The sequence below is a fragment of the Seriola lalandi genome, unplaced genomic scaffold (assembly GCF_002814215.2).
Source record: "Seriola lalandi dorsalis isolate HSWRI2012SDOR001 ecotype SW California unplaced genomic scaffold, Sedor1 jcf7180002054125, whole genome shotgun sequence".
NCBI lineage: Eukaryota > Metazoa > Chordata > Actinopteri > Carangiformes > Carangidae > Seriola > Seriola lalandi.
Window position 1 is genome coordinate 428,343 of NW_019524678.1, and position 26,596 is coordinate 454,938.

At 39.7% G+C, this 26,596-nt stretch overlaps 1 protein-coding gene across 2 annotated transcripts in view; it reads right to left on the reverse strand.

The window, feature by feature from the left end:
- Positions 1-20,235, reverse strand: part of nr3c2 (nuclear receptor subfamily 3, group C, member 2) — a 73,271-nt gene extending 53,036 nt beyond the window's left edge. Inside the window, exons 1-2 of one of the 2 annotated variants that reach the window (XM_023403336.2) lie at positions 19,842-20,235; positions 16,526-18,337 (exon numbers count right to left, since the gene is read on the reverse strand). In XM_023403336.2, the coding sequence (XP_023259104.1) occupies positions 16,526-18,318 (1,793 nt within the window). In that variant the 5' untranslated portion in view covers positions 18,319-18,337; positions 19,842-20,235. Of the gene's footprint in view, positions 1-16,525; positions 18,338-18,656; positions 19,822-19,841 lie in introns of those variants that run through there. The other variant, XM_023403337.2, reaches the window with a different exon arrangement.
- Between the last annotated feature and the right edge of the window lie 6,361 nt (positions 20,236-26,596).

Below are 26,596 nucleotides of genomic sequence, written 5' to 3' on the forward strand. Positions count from 1 at the left end.
TGACATGCAGTTTTTTTCCCCTGAAATTTGTGACAATTAAAACTTGGCAATGGGACCTGTAGAGAAGCCTAAATAATTTTGTCACTTTCGAAAAGTCACTAAACTAATATTAGCCACTAACTGTACCCAAACATGTAAGACTAGATTTCAAAACCACTGAGTAGGCACAGGTACTGAGGACCAGTTTACATAGTTACTTGTTCTTGATTTTCAAGAATATGTGCTCTCTTGTGGTAAATTTACTAAACGCAAAGTCCACTTACTTAACTATTCCTGGAGCTTTTGACCATATTTTCAGAGAAACTCCCACTTTCTCTAAAAGAAGTCAGAAAATGTGACCAAACGGCCGCAGTCTTGAGCCTTTTTAAATGTATGAATCTATTGCGGTTAATTTACTTTCAGCTGTAGTCTCAGTCTAATAGATATACAATACAATATAATATGCAGCTGTTTACTGTACTTAAATTCTCACTCTCCTCTGTCTATATTCTTCTCTCTCTCTCACTTTCTCTCTGTTTTTAGCAAACACACATACATACATACTGTACATGTACACATACACACAGTCGCACACCAAGTGCATTACTTTTTAACAGATTTCTCTCTCTCTCTCTCTACAGTATGATAATTTTCTCCTGTTCAGTTTCTGGCACCTCTCCAGTGTAATCACTAAGGGGAAATCACCCCTTGAAACACTTGTGAGTGTTTGGCCCTTAATTCATATTGCATGAAATGAGCATGCAGCTTTGTTCACAGAGGAAAAAAAATGTCATGCTGTCAGTAGAGCTTGTCTAATACATCCCACAGATGGGAGCTCTAATAACTACTGCCAGGGCCAAGAGAATAAAATGACAATAATATGGGGCCTCTACCTGATCTGACAGATATTTTCAGATTGGGACACTTAGTGTACTAGTGACATGAAATATTTCATATATGGGGCAGTAACAGCACAGCCATCCTGCTGCCCCTGCTGACACTGTAGTCCTCATAGAATTACCCACTTTAATATATATTCTGTTCTGTGTTGGCTTCTAAACAATTAATCGCTCAGTGTTTGTACTGGGCAATTACATTACTTATTGACCACTACTAGGTGTGTCTGTGTGTAATTAGTTCATGCTGCACAGAACTGGCATATACAGTTCAGGGCTCCGGCCTAACTTTTTACATTGGTTGTACTGCTGGACCCAACAGGTATTAGACAAGCCATTGTTTGGAGGAGGTATATCTTCAGTCCTTCCTTGTATTTTTCACTTCCACTCCACTACATTTCAGAGGGAAATATTGTACCTTCTACTCCACACCTTTTATTTGACAGCTTTAGTTACTATTTACTTTTAAGATTGAAGTTTTAAACAATGGATAATATAAGACGGTTTTAAACATACAGCAAATCTAATGATGTCATGTATAATAATAAAAGTCAGACAAACCAAACCCTTTTATTAAGGTTTTTCATGCAGGACTTTTACTTGTAATGGAGTATTTTTACATTGCTCTATTGGTCCTTTCAAGTAAAAGATCTGATTACTTCCTCCAACACTGATCTTACTGGGGACAGATGAGAGGGGTGGTGGAACAGTTACTTTCACCAATGATGTCAGGACTGGGATGGGCCTTTCAGGGCCAGGGACAGGTGTAACAAGCACCGTAACATTTTTCTTGACAAACGAACAGTTAATAGTTCTCTTCGTTTTTAATTACCGGCATGTTTTTAATGTTGTGATGTCACTCAGGGAGGAGTACAGGACGCGGTTTCACACGTATATACGTGCCTAATTTTTTACCCCACCTGCACCTCAGCAAAGGAGGTCAGGGTCAGAGATAATCAGATGCGGTGAAGGGGTGGGGGGAAAAAAATAACACTAAACAAACGCACTAGAGACGGACCTGCTAAATGTCAGGCACATGGTGCAGCCAATGAAAATGTTTAGTCGCACTTGAGAGATTTTGGTCGCACTCTGGAGCTCTGTAGTTTTACACCAACCCTGAATTTATACTTAACATTAGCTTTACGTAAATGGAACATTCTGCCTATTTCTTCTCTCTGTGGTCGCTGTATGACCTGCTCTCAGGCTGAAACAGTGGGGCAGCCATAGCACCAAACAGTACAAAAAACACCAATTGACACATTCAGCAGACACCAAGCAACATTAACATTCATTTGGAGTTGTGTCTCTGGCCACCTGACAAAGTCCAATATTTACTCTTCTTTTAGTTTTGTTTTCATCTCCGCCAGCTCTAGAGAAAAATATTTGCTTTTTTAGCCTTTTAACACTCCACTTTCTTCACCAGCTTGTTGCTAACTTTGGCTATCTGCTGTTTGATGTTGGGCAGGTAGAGTGCAGTGGGTTCAGATTAGATGAGAGTGTTAAAACTGAACCAACAACAGTAGGGACAAACAACCTATATGGGTCTTTAAGCTGAGGGACTTGTTGACCAAAACAATAAAGTTGCTAGTCATACAACCAAAACAATAAGCTTAAAGATGCTAAAATGTTCTGTAGAGGAACCACAGAGTCTGGTGATGATTCTGTGAATCCATCCCTATAAGTGACCCCTTTGACACCGGACATGGTCTTTTGTTCCATTGTTCATTTCAAAAAGTCAAACAACAGATTTTTGTATTATTTTTAGGTAAAGCTACAGTATTGCTTTAAAGTAACTGTTGACCCAGGTACTTATGACACAGCAAATGAAAATAAATGGATGTTACAATAAAGTTTGACGTATTTTAAGAATAATTTTTACTGTTGAAAACTATTTATAATGAGGGATGACGATACAAATGTTTTTCTTATCTGCACCATCACATATAAATAAAAAAATAAATAAACAAAAAAAATAAAATAACTTGATGATAAATTCAGAACAGGTAGAAAACCAAATCATATTTTTATGTTAATTGTGGTTTCAAACCTGTGGAGGTTGTTTTCCATATTGTAGTAAATTTAGGGCAGCAAATCCTCTTTTAAAGGCAGAAAAGTAATTTTAAACACTAAATGTGTGCAAACACTAGAAATCCCTGGTCATATGTGAAACGTTTCAACAGATGCATTGAAATGTAGTCATGTGTCTCATGTTATACAAACATATGGGATCTCCACATGCAGGGCAGATAAACGCATTGTATTTTCCTACATTGCCACTGACCAAGGCTAACCGATAAACTGTAGGTTATATGCATAACAGTGTTTCCCCCAGGGCCAGAGATGAGATAGGTTGGTGGGTTTGTAGATGTCTGTCCATCTTTGGTTTTAGAGGGATTTATAACACTTGTTGGAAAGCTTTTATTGCACTCAACATAACGAGTTGTCAACCTGTCTCTCCTCTGCTCCGCTCCGTGTGTGTGGGGATGGGCTAAGACACACACACCGTGAAACAGAAAGCAGAGGAGAGAAACGCAACCGTAAATGACAGCAAAACACAGAAGAGACGCTCACACTGAGCTGAAATGAAACATGTGCACATAAATTAGGAAAATAACATAAATAAAATAATTCGTTTTTCTTAATTTTTTTTTCTCTTTGATTTCGTGAGGGGGCTGGAGGTCCTGTGCCCGCCCCCAAGGCAATGGTAGGGGAAACACTGCATAAGTATGTCATCACTTTCCTCAATTTCAGTGTCTTTATTCTTCTGTAGTTATGTTATATGGCATTATCAGACACAAGCACAACCCAATTAGTTGCTGCCTATCAACCCATCCACTTAATCTGTCAAACAGGCAATTCCAAAGGCGGTATCAGCATCACACCTGAATAAGATGCTTCCGCCTGGTGAGCCAGAAATACCACAAGGCGAATGTGTCGCTGGCACTGGAGCGAGTGGGTGTAATCATACTGGAATGAAGGAAGATCTTAAGGCATGTCAGTCAGCTACATTCACAACAGGCTGGATAACATCCTCCTCCACCATCAACCCAAAAGAAACTCGACGCAGGAGCATGCTTCTCCTCTCAGGTTGCAAAAACAGAACTTCCAAAACCAAGTTTGACAAAAAATTATTTGGCAAAACAAACCACACATGCATCATAAAATGGTGCCAAGATGGCAAATTATGGCCATCGTGAATGGCTTTCTTATAATGACTGGACAACAACAGCAGCTATAGAATGGGACATTGCTTCAGGTCAGTGGTTGAAATTGTGGTTAAAAATGAATCATCATGTCCATAGAGTTCTTGGTGCAAGTCCCCAAATCAATAACCCACTGAGAAAATGAGAAAATGGGGTTGTGGAAGACCACTGTTTTCTCTGGCTGCTGGCATCAGTAGCTGAGAGCTGCAACAACACCAACCAGATGTTTAGTTTCCAGAATCAGAGGTACATCAGGACAGATCTAAGATAGCCGAGATGCTGTATAATGACAGTGGTGCCCTTGAGGATGTGGCCCGACCTTTTCACCAACGGTGGCACGCAAGCATCTAGGTGAACCACATGTATGTTAATGTACTGTTTAATAAAGGAAGAATTTGGGTCTGCAAGAACAAATGTTCCCACAACTGAGCATGTTACTCATATTTAGCAGTGCTGTGTGACCATACCAGATGAATAACAAATGATCATGAAGAGACTTTTTTGTATCCTCCAAATAACCCGAACCCTAAACTATTGTTATTCAAATTTAAAGGATAGATTTTAATACTGCACACATATTTTATGTATACTGAAAGAGTTTTTGGAAGCTGTGATCACTCCTCCTGTTCATACTGGTTGTGAAGGGATACCTTCATAGCATGTAAAAGATTGGGGACAAAATTCAGTCCTCATTCTGTTTAAAAAAAAAAAAAAAATGCATGCTAAAGTTCAGGTAAAACTAATATGAGGCTTTAGTTGTCTGAGTTAGCCAAATCAAGTGGTTATCTTCTTGATTTAAAGTGTTTCCTTGCTGATCCTCAGAAGACCAATACATTCTGGTAGTTGTACATAGACTTACTGTTGTTTTGTTTCTGGGACAAAACAAAAAATTTAAAATTAAAAAAAAAATAAACCCACACACAACTGCCAGGTTGAATGTACTCATTCGATTTGGCTATCTAACACTACGAAAGCCTCATATAAGCTTCAACTGAACTTAAGAAAATGACATGAGTTAATGTTTTAAGGTAGACTTAAAAGAAACCTGTCCTTTCAGTAAATTGTCTATTTTAGAAATATGTACTAAGTTTAACATTTAATTAACTTTTAGTATTTAAGGAACTATACATAAGTACCCTGCATAATTAAGTTGCTCTCATAATGTTGGTTACAAAATAGAGATAATTAAAGGGCTGGGGCCACAATGGCACCAGACTAAAGGAATGCACCAGATAAACCTGAATTATGGCCTACGTCACATATTGTCACTGTCCTTCCTTAATTATCTTGACACCACCCTAATGATAGCATGAACCAAAACAATGCAGATGTGCGTCTGTGGGCACGCCTGCGTGCGATTAGACAATCAACAAATTAGCAGAGGTATGAATGTGCTTCTCAACTCGTTTGAATAATGGTGCATGAGATTCTTTCATTTTCTCGAAGGTCCAGCAGCTGAGAAAAATTGTGAATAAAAGAGAAAGCTCCTGTTAAACAGTCAAAACCCAAATTATAATTACCACCTCACGTTGTATGCCTCCACCAACCAGTCAAGTTGCAGGAAAATGGTCACAATCTCCCTGTCTGTTCCTGAGTGACCGTGCTGAGTGATGGCCAGAAGTGTTTTTGCAGAACATTACGATACCACAATGAAGTTGACCATTGACCTTTTCAATATAAAATGTAACTACTTCATAATTTTACACTCTTAGACATTGTTAAATTGTATCATAATTAGTGTATGAATTCTTGAGTTGTAGCCTTTGACCTTTGACCACCAAATTCTAATCACTTCATTCATGAATCCAAGTGGACGTTTAGTGTCAGATGTCATGAAATTCTCTGAAGGCGCTCCTGCGATGTCACATTCACAAGAATGGGACCAATGTGAGTTTATAGTGACCTTGACTTTTGACCGCCAAGTTCTAGTCAGTTCATCCTGGAGTCCGAATGAACATTTGTACCAAATTTGAAAAGATTCCCTTAAGGTCTTCCTGAGGTATCGCTTTCAAGAGAATGAGACAGACGGACGTACAGCCAGAAAACATAATGCCTCCAGCCACGGCTGTCGCTGGCACGGAGGCATAAAAAAACTCCCAGACTGTCTCCCTTTAAGAGGGGAGTGAAACAGGCAGCTGTAGCAAAGTCAGAGCGAAACAAAAAGCAGACATTGGACAGGAGAATGTTTGCTTATGCCAGGTATGGTGCAGTAAACTCTACAGAGAGAATGTCCAGATCTGAGTATTTCCCAGGACTGTAGTGAGTTGATGCCATCATGGTGTCCTATCAACAGCTCTGTGTCTTTCTGTTGAAACTGAAATTTCTTTATTGAAAGGTCAAATTGCCAAACGTACAGGTCACTATGATCTGAAACAAATGAGACCCACCATTCACTAGAGCAAAATAATCCATCCTGAAATCCTGTTTCTGAGACACCATGTCAATACATAGATGGATGGTCCATTCAAAAATGTTTTACTTGTCTCTGTAATACCTAGCTATGCAGATAAATTTAGTTGGCTCTCTCTAACACTGAATGTTGTTTGAAATGTACTTATACTGGTACAGATACACGTTTTTCATTTAACAAAATAAACAAAACTTCTGAAATGCTAAATTTTGTTTAAACACAAACAGCTACACAAGAAATCTGCCTGAACCAAAGAGTCTAGAGTTGGTAAAATGTTGATTGCTTATTCTTGATTGTTCCAGATTTAAACAAGATGTGACATTTAGCCCCAGCTTTCAGCACTTGACAGGTTTCAATACTCAGAGGCATTTTCATTGATACCTAAAATGTTTTCGGGCTGCAAATCCAGCTCTATCTGTCTTCTAAATTTCTGCTGCCGAACCAGTAAAGCAGGGGTGAATGGAATTTCACTGTTACTATGAATAATCCACAGAAAATGCTGCCAACAGGTTTTATAGGAGCTAGAAAGTATTTCAATGAAAACTGTTCACAATGATTATTTAGAGTAATGGAGGGATCTGTTCTAAACACCACAAACAAAACTCCATTGTATAGCAGACAGAAGTCAAAGAGACATATATCTCAAAACCTAGACAAGTGATAGCAAAACTATCTGCATGACCACAAACAACCTGATGTAAGAGAGAAAGAAGTGTGTGTGTGTGTGTGTGTGTGTGTGTGTGTGTGTGTGTGTGTGTGTGTGTGTGTGTGTGTTTGTGTGTGTTTGTGTGTGTGAAAGAAAGTTAAGACTTGGTTTTATGGTTAGAATTAGGTTTTGGTTTGGGTTGAGCTTTATTTATAATAGTTAAGGTTAGGGTAAGTGGCTAGGGAATGCAATATGCCAATGAGTGTACTCACAACTAATTTAAGAAATGTGTGTGAGACGTGTGTGTGTGCGCGTGTGTAATTTGAGAAAGCTGACCCTTTAATATCCCTTCAATTATGAGTTTTCTTGTCTCTTCTACTGAAAACAGAAATCATATTACACTTCCTGCCAAACACGTTTACCCTTTTGCAGTGTCAAGCAAGGAAATGATCTCTCCCAACAGGTTCGGTATGATATAGTATATTTTCCTTTTGAGTTGCCACTTGATCCTAGGAAGCCTCCTTTTACCTGCTGGGTCAGTGTGTCATGGGCTGCCACCTTGGTGCTACATACATGATTTGTGCACCTGTAAGAGCTGGTTTCTGAATAACAGGGATTCAACCTTTTATGGATTCTACTAAATGCTTGACAAAGACCACACATCATTTAGAATTTGCCCCACAGCAGAGCAGAAGGACATACCTAGTTAATGTGTGTTTTCTAGGTCACCACCATAATGGCCAATTATAAAAAAGAAAATGTATTATGCATTTTCAGTGCTAAAACATGTGCGATGTGCATTTGTGGGATTTGAGCGTGCTGTATATGGGATGATGTACAATATGCTTTTATCTATTCTTTCTAAAAGATAGATGACAAAGGTTTTGAGTGCAAATATGTTACATTCAAAGTGTAAGCTGTGATATTTGTGTCGTGTAATTGACCAAAGTTTTAGTTTCACACACAATATTTAGATAAACCTACACCACCTCTCAATTTTTTTAGAACACCTTGACTTTTCCAGTTACTGGAATTTACATAATGTAATGTCTTCTTATACTGTGGAATTAAAGTATAGAAAAAATAAATAATAAACATTAAAGAAACAAAATCCTAAATTTAATCTAAATTTTTGACTCCGCCAGCAGCACACTCCTGTGCTTCCTGTGCTTCCTGTGCTTTCTGCTTCTGTCCCGTTCATTCCAAACCAGCTCCACAGGGTTTGAGTCTGGAGACTGTGCTGGTCTTTCATCATGGGAAGCCACCATTTAGTTGTTTTCTTCTAATGTTTTGGGTCGTTATCTTGCTGTAGGATGAAACCCTGACCAACCAGTCTGTCTTCCTTTTGTTGCTTGCCCTTTTCTCACCATCCTGATAATATATCAGTAACAATATACAGTGCTTTCTGCTTGGGCAGTTTACTGCTTACCTTTGCCCTATTTTAGAAGATTGTTATTTTAGGAAAAATGGGCGTGTTCTAAAACTTTTGGCTCGTCATGTATCTTATAATTTGAGTTAACAATTTAAAATGGCAGCAGAGCAAATAGATGCATTTACTTAAAAGGAACCTGGAAAAAACAACTGCTGAAATAATATCTATGAAGGTCACTGCATTTAAAGGTTCCAACCGTGTTAAGAACAGATCATGTCTTGTTGTTTACTCTGCTGTTTGGTCATTTGTGCCATGAATTAAGCAACAAGGTTATTAATGTTTCAAGTCACAGTCGGCAGCAGCACTTTTCTGAATCATGGGTTCTGCTGACGTAAAAGTGTGTGTGTGTGTATGTGTTTGTAGAGAATAGAAATGTTATGTAAAAGGGCCCGGAGTAACCCCCCCACCAACACACAAACACACACCCTTCACTTTATTTGAGCCAACTATGCATGACCTACTTTGGGAATCTTTCAAGCTGAAAAATTAACATTTTTTTTTGAAGTGTCTTCCTTTATGGCATCCTTTCCATGGAGGAACTGACAAGACAAACACTGGGTTTAAACGTAAGCACTTTGGCATGAACACTTGGGCAAATTCTAATTAAACATGAATGATAAAGGCATGCCTTGTTTGCACAGTCAAGGATATCGGGACACAAGAGGAAGACAATAATATGCTAGGAGAGTGCGTCTCTCTGCATCCTCTCCAACAAAAATGAAATATAGATCTCATTGCTTTTTATGGTCCTGAATGAATAATGTCCACCCAGTGAATTAGACATTTGCACTGCATTTAGCTCAACAAACAATTCTTTTTTATTTATGACAGTGGTGATAGGTTCTTATGACCAGTTAATCTTGGTAATTTGTGATTTATTATGTACGTTTCCCTGTAGTCACTCTGCTTTATATTACTAATACCTGCATGTTTCTATATCCTCTCAGATGACGCTGCATTTCATTCAGATTCTCCGCCATACAAAACCTACCTACACAGCCCATGACTCAGGACATCTTTAAGGCCACTTGTGAGGGATCTTTAAGACTTCTTGCGTGCTAGGTAAATAAAGTACTCCGTTCACAAAAGACTGCCATTCAGCTACAGTATTTCTGAAAGCGTCACGCTATAAAAATCAGGGCATTCATAATGACACACAAGCATGCTCTATGCTTTGTTGCAGCTCTGGTATTCAGTTTCCGCTGCCTTTATGCAGTTTGTTAATGACCTCAACAACAGAAGGGAATGTCAGCGGTAGGTAATAGAGAGTAGATCTCCAACTACAGGCCTAGCCTAGCGGAAATCTGGCCCTCTGTCACCAGACTGTGTTTCAGGAAGAAGTTCAAATGAGGACAAGACAAGCATTCAAATCCCAGAAGCCCTGGCCAGCAGTAACCACACTTTTATTGGGGTGTCAAGTCTGGCCTAGAATGTGTGCTGTTGTTGTTGTCGTTGGCGGCCGCTGCGACGGTGTTGTGCGCTTGTGTGTGTACGTGCATGGCTATGCGTGGGAGAGGCAGAGTAGAGACTTTTAACATGGTTTTTCTTCTGTGCAACAAAAGCACCCGATCATTGTGCCACACTGTATCGTCTTGGTTCTTTTAAAAAAGATTACAGCCACAGTCGGCATTTTCTCCTACACTCTAGTAGCACAAGGTAAAAAACATCCATTCATGTGCCCCCATGGCTATACCTTTTAAGATAACATTGTTGGACATTTAGATCAGATCTGTAACTTCCTTCTGTAAGGTATTTAAAGATTTTTTTTTTTTTTAATTCCTCCATGCTGGGGGCGAGCCATGGCGGGAAGCATAATGTCTTTGGGTTGTGTGTCTGTCCTTCAGTTCGTCCCATTCTCATGAATAAAAAAATCTCAGGAACCCCATGAGTGAATTTCTTCAAATTTAGTACAAAAAATTCCCACGGACTCAAGGATGAACTAAATAGCTTTTGGTGGTCAGAGGTCAAAGGTCACTGTGTCAAAAGCAAGGTTATTGTGGCATTTAACAGAACTGCTCGCAAAACCAAATCAGCCGGAGAAGTCAGCAGGCTGATAATGGTGAGCCAAACATTTTTACAGTGACTTTTACTTTCCCCTTAAAACAGCATAAATAGATCGTGGCCAATGGAACCAGCTGTAAACACAACACTGACGTATTATCACCTTATAAAGTTGCTGTGGCGATCTCGTTAGCAAAAATTGCTTATTTAAACATCCAGCAGGCCCAGAGCAACATTAGCATTCATTTGGATTCGTAGTTGGCCACCTGATTGAAAATTAAAGTTCAATATTCAATCTTTTAGTTCTGTTTTGGTCTCTAACAACTGTTGAGGGAAATATCTGCTCTTTAGCTGCAAAATGCTGCACTGTGTTCTGTAGCTAGTGGCTACCTGTTTGATGCTGGGTAGGTAGCGTACAGTAGGTTTATCAGAGCTTTTTCATGGAAAACAGCTGCTTGCCGCTGCTGCTGTTGGAAACTCGGCTGATGAGAGTGTGCAGACGAGAAAACCACACAAGGGGCTTAAAAGATGGTAAATGGAGCTGAAAGGAACTGCAGTACAACAAGGTGTATTGTCTGCGTGTGATGGCGCTTATCACTCATGGCACAAGTTTATTTTGTAAAATCTTATGTCCTTAGTTACCTTAAATTAAATATTCTGACAATATTTGGTTGATAAATAAATTCTCAGCAAATCTTTTAATGAGTCCAACTGCATAAACAGTACCACACTCCGTATTTACACTGTAGTGTGTAAAATTCTGGTGTACAGATACTGAAAAAAAACATCTTTGTTTGAACAAAATAAAATGTTTCAACTCATTGCATTATTTTTGCATTATCTGTATGGTGCAGGATAACTCATTTATTTGCGTATGGTAATCCTTAGTTGACTGTCAGTTTCATTTCAGGTTGTGAAATGCACCATCTAAACACTTAACAGTATCTCGCATTTGGAGAACATTTCCCCTGTCTCTGCCTCATGTAGACATATGAACCTTGCTTAAAAACTCCTGAGCTCGTCTTTACTTCTAACATGTTTTCACCTTGCAGCCAAGGTCTAAAACGCCTCACAAAGAGCTTTTATCTTTACCAGACTTTCATTTTTAAGAATAATTCTTTATATTTTAAGAACAATAGGGAGTAGGATTTCACCAGTAGGACCAACCCGTACTACTCATACGATGAATACTGCATCCCCACTCTGCTTTACACGGACTCCAATACACCCACACCAACAAGTGATGGGCTGCCCAGAAGATAAAAAAGAACTGGATGCTCTTGGGCTCAATGTATAAATATTTTTTTCATTCAGGTGTTTTATTCATTTAGATTTTTTTCCTGTTGACATTAGTCGTCATTTTTTTGCCATGAATAGATATTTATAGCATTCACATTCACATATTCACAAAAAAGGGCAAATGTTGTTTATTTCTGTTTTTGAAAGGAATGGTTTAGGACAATGAAGCGGCCCAGTAGCTGCTTCAAGTCTGTCCTTGAGCATGGCAAATCCTGTGATACTAAAAATGTATTTTCAATGATCAGTTTGTACAGAGATTGTTTAACACTACTTTCTATTGTCAAACTGATTCTCGGGTTAAAATATAAATCTACTGCACTTATTTGTGAGTTCAATGTAGGGAAAAATAAGGCTTATATCTGCTTGGGAGAACAAGCTAATTTACATCACTCACTGTTGGACTGGACTGCTGCACTGAAACGCAAGTTTTTAACTGCCAAACAGCCTTGTACACAGACAGTGATTTATTCATGTGCTTGTTCCAAAGTGCTATGATAACAGTTCAGAAGACATTTTCAGTATATTTCAGTGTACATTAAATATGTATAAATATACTTTGATACGTCTAACATTGTTCTAATGTGTATATAGGGATATAGTATAATCTTTATCTGCCTTTACATCGACCTTTACAAAGCATTCTAGTGTCTGTCCTGCCAAACCCTGTAGTGTCTGACATCAATTTTTACCAGTCATTCCAAGTAAAACTTTTTAATGTCACACAATTGTACTACAAGGTACTTGTACATTGTTTTTATGTGCTGTATATCACTTTATTGTAAATACTTGTTTGCTGAGATTAACTATTCCCAGCATCCTTGATTCGCAACATAATTCACTATGAGTTAGTGTACTAGAGTTTTGATAAATTGATAAATTAAATAATTTTTTAAAAATACATGTTTTTCTTTTTGAAACTCTAGGGTTCATTTCTTCCTGAATGTGACTACAAAAGTCTGTATACTGAGCACATGATGACTCCCTGACATTCATAAAATTTTATTTAATCAAGTTACTAAGTGACACTAATGAAAGAAAAACATGAACCTGTTACTTTAAGTTTGTCAGCATATGCGCTTGAGATAGAATTTAGCACAATTAAATGATTGTATTCTTCATTTAATTACTACTGTATATTAAATATTTGACAGCACACAGGAGAATGCACAAATTGATGCATAGACTGATGAGACCCACAACCATTCCCCAGCACCTTCACCTGTAGCATCCTTCTCACAACTCTAACAAGCAGCTGCCCGCTTTATAGTCAGGAACCCATAATGCACTAGGAGGCCTTGTGCATGCCTGGTGTTGGGATTTAATTGGATATTAGTATCCAGCAGTGTCTGAATTAATCAAATCATTTCCATCCATTAATTTAGTGGAGGAACATACAATTACAGCCTTATTAGTGTGCTCTCAGGAGTATGCCTTTTCATCCCTCTACAGAACATTGAGAGTTGGCCAGAGTCCAGTGCAAAGCATTCTCCCCTCTTCAATCTGGTGCCTCCTCGTGATGGGCATTCTGTCAATCTATAGAACCGGGCTGCAAGCTTACAGCGAGGAAAATGTCACGCTATAGAAAGGTGCTACTCACTAACGAAAAAATCCATTGTTGGCGTCTCTTTTGAATCTTTACCATTTGTCAGATTATGAAATTATTAGGTCAGAGGACTTAAAAGTTACAGAGTAATTCTATTTGGTGAAACATTGCTGTGAAAACCAGCACAAAAATGTCCTAAATAGGGTGAGAAGAGATTTGGAGATTTAGGCAGCAAGCAAACATAATCTAGCGCACTAATGTAGGTCATTTTATCATAATTTCCATATTTATATATTTTGTACAAATCTGATTTATAGTGCACAGCTTTTTATTATTCTTCAAGAGAATAAATACAGGAATTAAACTTTTTTGTAATGAAGAAAATAAGAATGGTTTATCTAAGCAATAAGTTTAAAAACATCACATAAATACTACACTTCTGGTTAGGGCGCGCCCCCCCCCCTCTCTTGTGAATCTGAGTTAAAACGTTTTTTGCACAAAGTAATCCAGACTGCTCAGATGAGCAGCCATTTTTAATTAAATCCATTTACAGAGGAAACCAAAGTGAGAAAAAAAGAGCCAAGGGATTTTACACTCTGTCATCCAAGGCTTCAGTGGATCAAAGAGTTTTAGTTGTGCTTTTTAATGGTTACGTAATATTTTTGCCTATGAGATATTGGGCCTGGGCACCATGTAGTCAGTCCAAAGCTTGACGGTATCACAGATTTCCTGCAGTGCACTTTGAGATTTCAGGCAGGATACAATAAGCCTATGCTTATGTCTAAGTTCTAAGTATAGCTGTCAGTCAATACAATACTACTGGTGTAACAGGACAGTGTAAGTAGGCAGCAACCTCTAAAAAATGTTGGATTCTTCTACCCATGTGTGTGTGTGTGTGTGTGTGTGTGTGTGTGTGTGTGTGTGTTTGTTTGTGTGTGTTTATATGCATGAGTTGTATGTATGTATGTATATGTGTGTTTGAGCCTGTCTGCCTCTCTGCCGGCCTGGCTGGCTGCCATGTGGCCCATCTCTTACTGTCATCCTGTCTGACATTAGGGCTAAGCTGGATCTCATTAGGACCAAGGTGGCAGTGATCCCGTCAACATCGCTTTGGCTCCTGCCATATGGGTCGCCTCCAAGGTAACGGGCTGTATCAGTCTCCTCAGAGCTGCAAGCCTTGTTATAGCACACACACACACACACACACACACACAGACACAGACGGAGTATCTACTCCCTAGACGAGTGCGTACCGCACATATAAACCTGAACAAACACGTCAAACAGAGAGGACATAATAAAATACTGACGGTAAGATAATTTGGTCAGATCTATGGGTGAGATGCAGAATATATAAAATAAAACTCTACATGTTTTCCATGAGAAATATAAAATTATCAGGACAGTCATCTAATGTAGTTTTTATGAGCTATGAAAACTATTTTATAATTCTTCTGGTCATAAGCAAAACCTAATTAGTGTAGCTTGTTGTTAAGTATATACTTAAGTGTGACCAAATCAGACCAAATATCTTGCAGTATAAGATGGAAGGAAAAGGTTTTCTTTAATATATATTGTGTAATAAAGTTACGATAGATGCATAAACTCTTAACTTAAAAAATGTTAACGCGCAAGCTACAGTAAATCCGTCGGCAGTTGACGACCTATGTAACTATGCGGTGATTTAACACTGTAATAAACAGACTTTTTTTCCCCGTGCCTTCCTCCAAACTTGTCCCTGCAATCTGAATGACACCAGCTGAGCTGAAGAAAATGAAAACAGACATCTGAAATTGGCAGCGCAATCAGCGCAAAGTTGGGTTCTAGAAATTCAATCAGCAAAACTTTTTTATCTAATAAATCTCCATTCTGTGCAACATCACTGCCCAAACTCAGTCTGTACTTGTCATGGTCAGGTCACAGTCAAACATAGCAGAGCAACGTGCACCAATGTCCCACCAATGTCAAATATAGCACTGTACTGCTCTTAAAGCAAGCATCTGACTCTTATCAAAGCGGAGTAAGCAGGAAGTCATTTATGATTTTGTTTAGTGCTTCTTTGCTCCAGCTCATAAAAACTGTGAATTTATGACATCCCATGCATAAATAGATGATAGCAATGTACTTTATAAAAACACCAAGACAGTCACTGTTATTTAAAAATACAAAAACCACATCACATCCAAATTACAGGACCACAAATCGTCCTTTTGATTTACAGTAAAGAAACAGCAGCATGTCTCACTGTTAGGGTCATATACATACCGGTCCTATGTGTAGATTATGGCTTTGATGTTCACTGTTATTAAACACACTGATGACAATTTACTTCCTTCAACTTCACATGCAACTAGGACACCAGAATACATTGGAAGCACAACAACTGTGTCAAAGTTGCACTTTGCCAGATTGGCGGCTGTTATAGATTTTTTCCCTTTGGCCTGTTTGTTTTGTTTCAGCCCCCACCCTCACAAAAGCAACTGTTTATTTCATCAGTTTGGCAACAAAGGCATGTGATCAATCATTCATAATTTATGATGCTGCCAATGGCCTAGGGCCCATAAAAACAGATATTTGCATTACACAAGGTCTTAGCTGGACCTCCCGATAACAGACCAATAAATTTTGTTGTTGTACATACACACAGGCCCTGATAAGAGGTAAACTTTGCCTCTGTGTTACAGTAGAGCACAGGGCATTGCTAGCAGAGATGATGTTGTGATCACATGCTACTATAACAATGACCTGGACCCTGTCCTTTAATTCCTGTTCCCCCAGCCAGCATCCCGCTGCCTTTCCCAAGCCCTGCTGTTGTTATTATTTAGCACTACTCAAAGCAAACGCCCTAAATCCCTTGTGCAATACGAGTCTAACTGTAACAAACTGGCTGTCCATTTATCTGATCCTCTAGTGAGACAGGCTATTGGCTATTACACAGGTGCAGACACAAAAAAAATCATTATTTAGGAAAAATGAAAACTACTACTCTCTATGAAGCTAAGATGGAATGTTTATCACAACTCTGAAAGCGTCACAGTTTTTAAGCCAGAGATCTGACAGAGATACAGCGATAGACACTCGGTTGGACTACATAGAGATGTCTTCATGCTCCTTACCTTGACATGCTGTCCGCGATGCAGTTTTGACCCGGGTATCCTTCACCTCTGGCCGACATGCCTGGCCGAGATTTCCACGACTCCATTAACGCCGTTACGGGCGAAATTAGATTCAACAAAGGGTTGGACTGGTCCCTCACATCATGCCGCGTGAAAGACATTGTTCCTTGGGCTCCAATCTGGTAATGGAATGAGTGTCCACCAGAATTAACTCCAACAATGGCCGATGTGGGCATGCTGTTATTCTCTTGGTAATAGCTGCCATCAGTGGTCTCCTGCTTAACCCCTTTAGACAGGACATTGTTGGAGAACACATCGGGCTCATAGTTCCCATTCATAGAGGAGACAGGGGGTCCTAAGATACCAGAAAGACTGTATTCATCAATGTTATTCCTCAGGGACAAATAGGTGGTCTCAGATGCAGGGAAGAGACCAAGAGACGGTGACTGCTCACCATAGGGCTGTGGATTCATACATCCCTCATTTTTGTTTGGCTCATTCTTAATCTGTGTGATAAAGGGTGTGCTACTCACACTACATTTGGAGCTACCTAAACACATGCTCCTGAAGTCAGTTCCAGGCTCGTTCTTAATGTACTTAACCATGCCCATCTGGTCTAAGCCGACGTTGAACACTTCCCCATCTACCATCTCTACTTTAGGGAACTCAAAGTTCTTGAAGTCTGTGTCTCTGGTCAGACCTGTTGCTTCTGGGCTGTTGGTGTCATTCTGCACCAAACCCAGTCCACCGGCAGGACTAGACACTGGAAACCCAGCAGAGGACGGATTCTGTGGGCTGCTGACAGCCATAGTGCTCCCTGTGGCCGGGCTGGAGATGGAGGGCCTTACTGTGTTGCAGTTGTTGGCAGTGCTGGTGCAGCTGCCACCTGTGGGGCTCGAGACAGATGACCTAATGTTACACGTAGTGCTGCAGGACGGAGGCGATCTCACACTACTCATACTCTGGGGGCTGGACATGGGAGACCTCATGACATTGAGTGGGCTGGTGAGTGGTGGTGAGCCCACTGTGGTGGACTCTACAGGGCTACATGTGGCTGAATTCCTGCGCTTGATGTTTGCCAGAGTTGCAGCACAAGACGTCTGGCTGACAGGACTACTGACGGATGAGCACACTGGTCCAAAGCACGTAGGAGGACTGGTGGTTGACGACACCATATTGTTGCTGCCCCCAGGGCTGGAGATAGAGCTGGAGGTCTGGGGGCTGCAGGACAGAGATGAGGCCAGCATAGACGCTGAGCTAACTGGAGTCCCAGTGGTGCATTCTCTGGGAGTGGCGCTGGACTGCTGGAAACCAAATGGCTTTAACTTGGGGCTCTTTGTGGAGCCACCCTGGGTCTCCTCTAGGGGCCGTCCACACGCTGGATACATCTTGCCAGGGCTGGTACTGCCCCCATGCTGGCTAAAGGCAAAGTCTGCTTCCCTGGCAGCATTCATATACAGACCCATGGACTCAGCCACAGTCTTGGAAAGCTCCTTGGAGTCCATTTCCTGCTTATGACCGTGGAGAGAGTTGTTGAAGTGTGGGAGAACAAATGGCTGGTTCTGGCTGAGCCGAAGCATTGGCTGCTCCTGCTTCTTTGTATTGTTGTCTTTGCAGTCGGTGGCCGGGCTTCCAGCAGGGCAGCTGACATTGACTATGTCCATCAGGATATCACTGCTAGTCAGATTTGAATCCTCGGTGCTGCAGCAGTATTCCATGTTGCTGGGGACCTGAGACCATCTGTTCTCTGTATCGCTTCCATCAAAGAAACTTTGGTATCTTTTGGTCTCCATTGCTGGCTCATTGATTCACCTGGCAAATAAGGCAAGAAGGAAACAAAAAGAAAAGAATGAGAAAAGTTCACAATACTGTTTTTTCAAGCCAGTTGTATCATGGGTTTTTGCCTTTAAGCAGAGATTACAGCTCTCAAGTGAGACTAAATTATATATTCAGCAATTTACTGATCAATTTTAAATCTACATTGTAAATATAGTCTTTTAGTTTTGGTAGCAAAGCAGTAAATTCTGCTTCAGTGGCTATAAACCTAATGAGTCAAATGAGAAAGGAAGCGGTAGAGATACTTTATTTACAAATAACATATTTCACTTATTTTGATATTATAATGGCTTACCGTTTAAAAATCCATGACAAAAACTGTAAACAATACGTGAAATCTGAAGTCCAAAGCAAGTCTGTACAGTATTTCCTCTCTCACAGATAAAGCTCCTTATCGCTGCACTACAGGGGATGTACAGTGATAACTTGAAGAAAAATGCATGGCAAGGGTTAATGTATCTAAGTGACGTCGGCCGGGCTTTTTGTTTAAATCCCCACCTCTACTGCGCCTCTATTGGACAGCTGAGCCAGAAATCCACCAGCTTCATCAGGCCATTCATGGATTGGTCCGGAAGCTGTCACTCAATAGTTATTGCTCTTGCAGCCACAACATAGCTGCGACATAACTTGAAATGTTGTTTTAGTGGCCGGAGCAGCACCGTCAAGTGCAAAAGCAATAAAAATACAGACAAAAATTAAGACATAGCCAATTACGATGACACGGCTTTGCTTTAGGTGATGTTTCAATATTTATTTTTCATGCTACGCTGCACACTTTGAAAGGCTCAGCCCTCCAGCAGCCGCGATATCTGAGTTAAAGTTATGCAGGTTGACTGCAAAATATCAGCAACACATATGCGCCGATCCTTAAATATAGCATGAAAAATAAAAGAGATGTCATCTTGATAATTCCTCCCTATACTCCAGCCGTGATTGTCCTGCCTCTGTAGGACATGCAGCTCTCTGCATTTCTCTCCATTTTGCGTTTGCGCAGAATAAATACTAAATGACGGTTTATGTTATATTCTTGCTGTTGGAAGTTTTTTCTTCCGTGTGAAAGTTGTTGCATTTGAGGCTTTTTGAATAACACGGAGGACTAAGTGCAGTAGGAAGAAAATATAAATTATTTAAGTCATATTTTTAGAAGAAAAAAAACTGGCAGGACGAGATATTTCTCAGCACGTCGAGACAGGTGTGTACAGAAATGTAAAATCTACTCTCAATTTGAACAAAATTGTTGAGCTTAATTTTGTAAATACTTAAAGTAGGCTGCATAAACTTCTTGACGACTTTTATTATGGAGTAGACACGGGGCTAACGGTCCCGGTTGAAAGTTATTGGATCCTTCTCCCACAGCTCATGGACCGGGGATGCAAGTATTCAGTTATGCGACTCAACAGCGGAGAGTTTGCTTTCATTCTCTGAGACCCAGCGCCAAATTAAAATGTACAGTCAAACACTGAGCTCTGTCCTTCCTTACCTTAATTACGACATTCAGAGTTGTCAGGTGGCTGTGTTGCTGGGCAGCGATAATCCAGAGGACAAAAAAAGACACGCACAGCAAAGTCAATGAATATCAACAAATGTGCTCTGTCTACTCTTTCCAATACATAGTTTTCAGTTTGACAGCTACACACACTGGAGAAGTCTACTGCGTATTATCACGAGTAATCCTCAACAGCGAGCCGCTGCTCCTGACAGGACGAACGGCAGCGACGGGTCGGACGACAGCGGCAGATGAGCTCACATTATGGCCGTAATTTTACAGATTACCGATTCTGGGCCCTAGATAAAAAGAGTAATAAAAACAAACGAAGGAGTCTGTCGGACTTGCAGTCACAGCGACGTCATTCTGTGGACATGGACCCTCCTACTGCAACGAGTGCAACACAAACTCTGAGGTGGTGGGGGTGAGGCAGAGAGGGGAGGGAGGGGCTCAGAGCGCAGGTAGTCAGAGCCGTCTGGAAATAGGGCACCGTATTCAGTGCAGCGTTGTTTGAAATCAACTCTCAGACCAACAGCGTGAAGCAGGTCTGTTCGGTTGAAATGAAATAGTCCTCTGCAAGTTTGTTACATTTTGTGTCGGCTATAAATCCTCCGTCTTCTTCTCTCACCATACTTTATACTGTTTTCATCTTCACGAGTGCCACCTCTGAAAAGGCTTCCCGTGGTGCCAGTGCAAATTCATTTGCACGCACGCGCACCCACAACTCAGATTAGAGGAGATCTCACTCTACAGTTAACACGGAGCTTGAAAACCCGACAAATACAGAGAGAGGAGTCATTCTACTGTGAGAGTGAAATCAAGTCAGGATGTTGCCCTGTAACACTGAGACGTCTGCCTCCACTAGGTGGAGCAAAATTTCTATTGCTGCTCAAAAAGCAAATCTATTGAGTGGTCAAGATGTCACTGAATTCAGTCCATGTCAAACTGTGATAAGATATTTTATATCACACCACTGATGAAAGAAAACTCAGACTTCATGTGCTCAACATTAATGCAACTGGATTAGTTTTCCTTTTGATCAGCCAAACTTAAAACTCTAGTTGTCTTTATGAACAAGCAACCACCATCATGAACAAATTCCCTCACAGAGGAGGATCATGCTAATGTGTCGTTAGACATTTGTGGATCATGTTTTTAAAATTGAACAGAGAACACACACTTTAGTGTTGTCAGCTCATGAAAGTGAAAAGAACCAAGAGAAGGAATATTGTTTAAAAGTGAATAACCACAAATAAAATAATGGATAAAATAAATGTATACCCACACTTTGTACAGAAGCTATCACACACAGTCAAGTTGGCATACTATAACTTCAATGATATGAGATCAGTGTAGCTCTGTGATAATGTTCCTTGGTGCACTTGTGAGAAAGTGAAATGGGCCTTTGTTTATCTGTGACACCAACATCAACAAAAATGGTTGTGACTATCATTCGGTCTAAGCTGTTATTTACATTTAACTGTCAATAGCTCGTGGCATTGATGTGAGTGTAGACTTTGGTTTTACTCCAGCAATGTCTAATAATCAGTTTAATCTCTGGAGTTGTCAGTCAGTCGAGCCACATTCTGTAGTGTTGGCTGTGTAAAAGTCTGCATGTAGGACTTAGGCTTTGTGAGAGGAGCTCTGCACAGTGGTTTGAATGTTTCTCCTCATTGCTTGTCTGGGTTTTCCAAGCCAGCCTGTAGCCATTACCCTAGCGAGGCAGCAGCAGTTAGATTAGTCAAAGCCATCCAAGCAACACTGCCCACCTCCCTGATCTGCCTGTTAATCACCCATGAATGGGGACCTGCTTCAGAAAAAGCAGGAGAATTGAGATATAACCAACGTTTCCCACCCTCATTCATGCAGCTCCCACTTGTCCATTGCACATAATGGGTGCCAGTCAAACACATCATGAGCAAATCTAATTTAGCTGTGCATCACAGATTTTTTCCTCAGTGACAGAGTCATAAGAATTTGCAGACTGACAGCAGAACACGGCTGATATGAAATCAGTTATAATTGGCTGCCTCTCTGGTAAAAAATTGAAGGCAGCTCCATTGACTCTCACCGAGCTTTCAAGCACCATCGTTTTAGTCAAATCAATGACAATCACACTGGCCTGAAAATATTGTACATACATGGAAGCTAAAAATAGCTGTCTTTTTTGGGGGGGAGGAGAGCCAGGGGCGAGGGAAAAGGGGGTGGGGGGACACTTTTAGATGAGTGACTGCTATGATTAGGAGCAGGCTTCCACTCCAGTTTAGACACATAGCAGACAACTCCAGTAGCTGAGAGGGTCAAAGGCATAACAGAGAGATGCTTGCTGCGCCTCATGGGGACAGGTGAATTGGAGCATGTTAACTCTGAAACAAAACACTCGTCAACTCAGCAGAAGACCCTGTCCCCATCATGTGTGGTAATTATAGAGGTAGTTTTAATCAGTAAAGAAGTCCGTCACCACCCATCCTCCCTGAGCTGCTTATCGTTCCAGTTTAGCAGAGTTATTCTTGAGGACCATTCATATCTGAAGTGCTGATGTAGCCGTCCCAGCGGTAATCGACTTAATTGCCATTTCCTCTTCTTTCTCACAACTTTGATTTGACTAGTTAAAATGTTTCAGTGTTGACTTTGCATCAGATAAGTAATTCAGAAAATATATTTTTGTTTCTCACTTCAGCCCTTTTCGTTCAGTGTTCTAAATACTTAATTTTGGATAGCAGCTGCTGGAAAATTAAACCTGCAGTATCAAATTTATTGGCACTAGGATGCATAAACAACATTTATCACCCTTCAAGGTGATATTGTGAACTTGTTAGCAAACTGTACATTTCCAACAGATACACAGCAACATTAGCGCTCATGGGAACTCTCCTTTTAGCTCTTTTTTGTTCTCAATCAACTGCTGAGGGAAATATGTGACTGTTTACCTGCTAACCATATTTACCAGCCAGCTGCAAACTGTGACTGCTGTTTGGTTCTGTACAGATTGTGTACTGTGGGTTTTTTAAGAGCTGCCTGTTGCGTCTATAAACAGCACTGATGAGAGTGAGGAGACCAAACCAAAACAATAAAATTGCCATTGATCAAACCAAAACAATGAGCTCAAAGATGCTATAATTGCCCTTAGGGCTGAGTGGACGTGAAGAGTTAGTGATTACTCTCAGTGAGTTTGTCACTATAAGCAACGTCTTCACAGAGACAAAGTCATGTGAGCCATTGTTAATAAAATGTATTGATTATGGCAGAATTTGACAGAATTAATAAAAAATTATCCCTGTGTTTAATGTGTTTCTCCAAAACTGTTTTGATCAGCTGTTCAGTAACATAGTAGATTGCTGGAGTGAGATCAAGACACGTGCATCATCACCAACCCTTTGCCATTTTAGCCATTACATTTGATTGTTGAGCAAGCATGCTGCATGTGGCACATTTCATGCCTCTTACCTTATATGCGGCAACTTGGAGCCCATCTGTGCAAGCATCACAGGTCTGTTTTCATTAAATGTGCCCATTTGCCACAGTAAACACTTTTCTAGCTAACACATATTTTCTGATGAGAAACCTTGTCTCCTTCTGTGTGTCTGAGGTAGACTTTAGTACGGCTGCATCCAACCGTATCAGGCAAACAGACTGAATAACCTCACAGTTGGATGATAAGACTCATGCCTATGAAGGTCAGACATGAGATACTATTGAATTTTAACTGGGGTTGCTATGGGAACTAGCATGTTTTTAAATCTGAATTCTACAGCCATGGTCAGTGTAGGCTGATTGTAAAAAAACAAAAGAAAAGAAAAAAAAAGAACCTTGGGCTAAGGATTAATAAGAATGTATGTAACTGATTTTTAAGCATGTACTCACTGATAGAGATTGTATGCAGGAAATGTAAAAGGAAACAAAATCTCTTGCTATCATGGGATAATTTTCAAATATGATTAATATTCTAGCCTTTGATTTCCATGCTTGATTAGATATTCACCCTGGCTAACAATTATATTACATTTTCACTGTTAATCCAAGTTGAGCAATTAGTGCAACATCCAATATAATAGAAATAGTATTACTGGTATGAAAGCAGTTCAAATATGCGGTGAGTTGAAGGGTCATACAACCAACTTGCACGATTTTGATGAATTTGCCCAGAGGTATAATTACAGACATAATCATTCAAGTTTGACTGTATCAGCATGAAAATTTCAGCTTTCCAATATTTCAAATAAAGGTATGTTTAACTGATTCCAGATGAAGGAAGAAATATATTAGGGAAGAACTGTACCATTGTAGATAGATAATGTTTTAGATATTCATGCATTATTTAAATTATGCGTAATTTCAACTTAAAAAAAAAAGACAAAGTTAGATAGAAAATAAACAGCATGTTATGCAAAATCTGCGTGAGTCTCTTGTGAGACTCAGATCACATAAATAAGGCCATCATCCAGTCCCACTCTTGACACAGATTGCTGTTCACCTTAAGTTGCCCTACTACACGGATGGCACGAATCGTTTAAATGGTGAATGATATGCATTCGGCCTGCCTCCCTGCAGAAAGTTTCTCGTACTATGTGTACACCACCTGGGGTTTGTTCATCCTACTTAAGCAATGACGATTGAAAACATGTTGATGATTAAATAACATGTTTACCCTCTGTGTAGTCAGAAATACATATTCAGTGGGAACATTGCGTATAGGCTACAGCCTGACTTCAGATCAGATTATTAACATGCAGAGAATTATCACTAAATAATGTGTTGTTCAACAAAACTGTGTCAAGTACATTATGAATTGATATTCCTGGAGTCTGCTTGCAAACATTCTCCCCATCCTGCAGCATCTAGATGCCAAGGTGGTGGGGGCTTAAAAGCAAATGCTCAGATTGAATTTTGTACATTTGAGTTTGTTCTGGTGTTGAAATGTGACTGCGCTTGATTTTGATGTGCAGTGAAATTGGAATGCCTTGATATAACACTTGTATGAATGTGTTGCAGGTTATAGTTCTAATATGTATAAAAGAACGTCTGTCAATCCACTTTGCTCAGATGTATCATCACTGGCAGCTTGTGTATGTTTTGAAAAGTAGCCACAGAGGTATGATACTGGGTTAATTTGGTGGCTAAGCTTATGTAGATAGATTAAAAATGTAAATTCATTGTAGATGTTTGATAATAGATGTTTGTCCCGCTAAGGACTTGGTTTGAATATACACATCTGTGCTTTAAACTCCACTATATTTTTTTAACAGATGTAGTTTCATTTCAGGTAACAATTCTTATTCACTGCTATTGATTAGCTTAGAAAATGACGTGATCTTACAGATAAAACAAGCCATCAATAGCCTATATAAAGTCTGTGAAATTAGCTTAATCTTGACCAGTTAAAATACTGCAGTGCCTCCGTATTAATCAGTAAAATGAACCCATTATATAATATTATACATACAGATACTAATACATTGAATCTGAAAGAGGGGCCACGCAAACATTTATTTCTATAAAGTAAGAATCTCGAAGATCTCCGATTTGTTGTCTTTAGTGACACCTATGGCGATACATGGTAAATGCATGTTTGCTTTTGAGCCACACTCGTGTGATCTGTCACCCAGGTGTTCTGGCAGAACTCTCGGGTGACAGATGATACATCACTTACTTTGTGTTAGTGACTCGTATTCCTTATGCGCAAGTCATACCAGAAACCCAATTCATAAAAGTGTAAAATGCTATATAATTTCATCATCAAAATCTTCACCACTCTAAACACTGATGGAAGAAGAATTTAGATCTTTTCAAAATACTCCCACAAGTATTAGCAGCAAAATGAGTGGATTATTTTTACCTAATTACTATGTATGCAGCATTTCATGCCATTGCCGATCAAAGTAAAGCTAATAAATACTTAATGTACCGTTGTAGTGCTTAATGTATATTTATATTTTATAAACTCATCATATATATTGTATATAAAACTTTGATCTTCAAAGTTACTAGTAATTCAGGCTATAAATAAATGTGGTGGAGTAAATAATACAATATTTGGCTCTAAAATGTTGTTGAATTGAAGTATAAAGTACCATAAAATGGAAACGTCCAAGTACAACTAGCTCAAAATGTACTTGATTGCTGTACTTAAAGTCCTTATAGGCAAGTCTTGCCACTTGGCAGCCATCTTGGCAACGCCCTCGTGCAGTTATTCTATACCAGGCCCCGATCTAAATGAATGGTGACAGAGCCATAACTTCATTTTCAATGGTGACCAGGACATAAAAACTGCATATATGGAATCACAGGTCAAATCTGAAAAAAAAGGTTTGTTGACCCAAAATAAGGTTAAAAACGTTTTTCTACAGGTAATGCTTCTACAACACCTGCACAATTTCACAGCATTAACTTTTGTAAACCGGAACTGTGAGCTTGCGTCAGTGAAATAACACGACTGGCTTGATATCAGCTGTTATAAAGCAGATGATGGGCTGTTTCTGGGGAGGGTGGTACATGTGTCATACAACCGCCATCTTTGGCATTACTGACTATTCTATTTAGGATTCTTTAAGTGGTTTTCTCCTAACATCTCTGCAGACATTGTTTGTTCTTTTAATTAAAGACGAACATTAGTGTTCATTGGAGTCGTGTTTCTGGCTACTTGATGAGTTTAGAGTCAAATTTTCACTTTCCTTTTAGCTCTCTTTTGGTCTCCACCAACTGAGAGACAGTAATATTTAGCTCTTTAGCTGCTAAATGCTCCACTATGT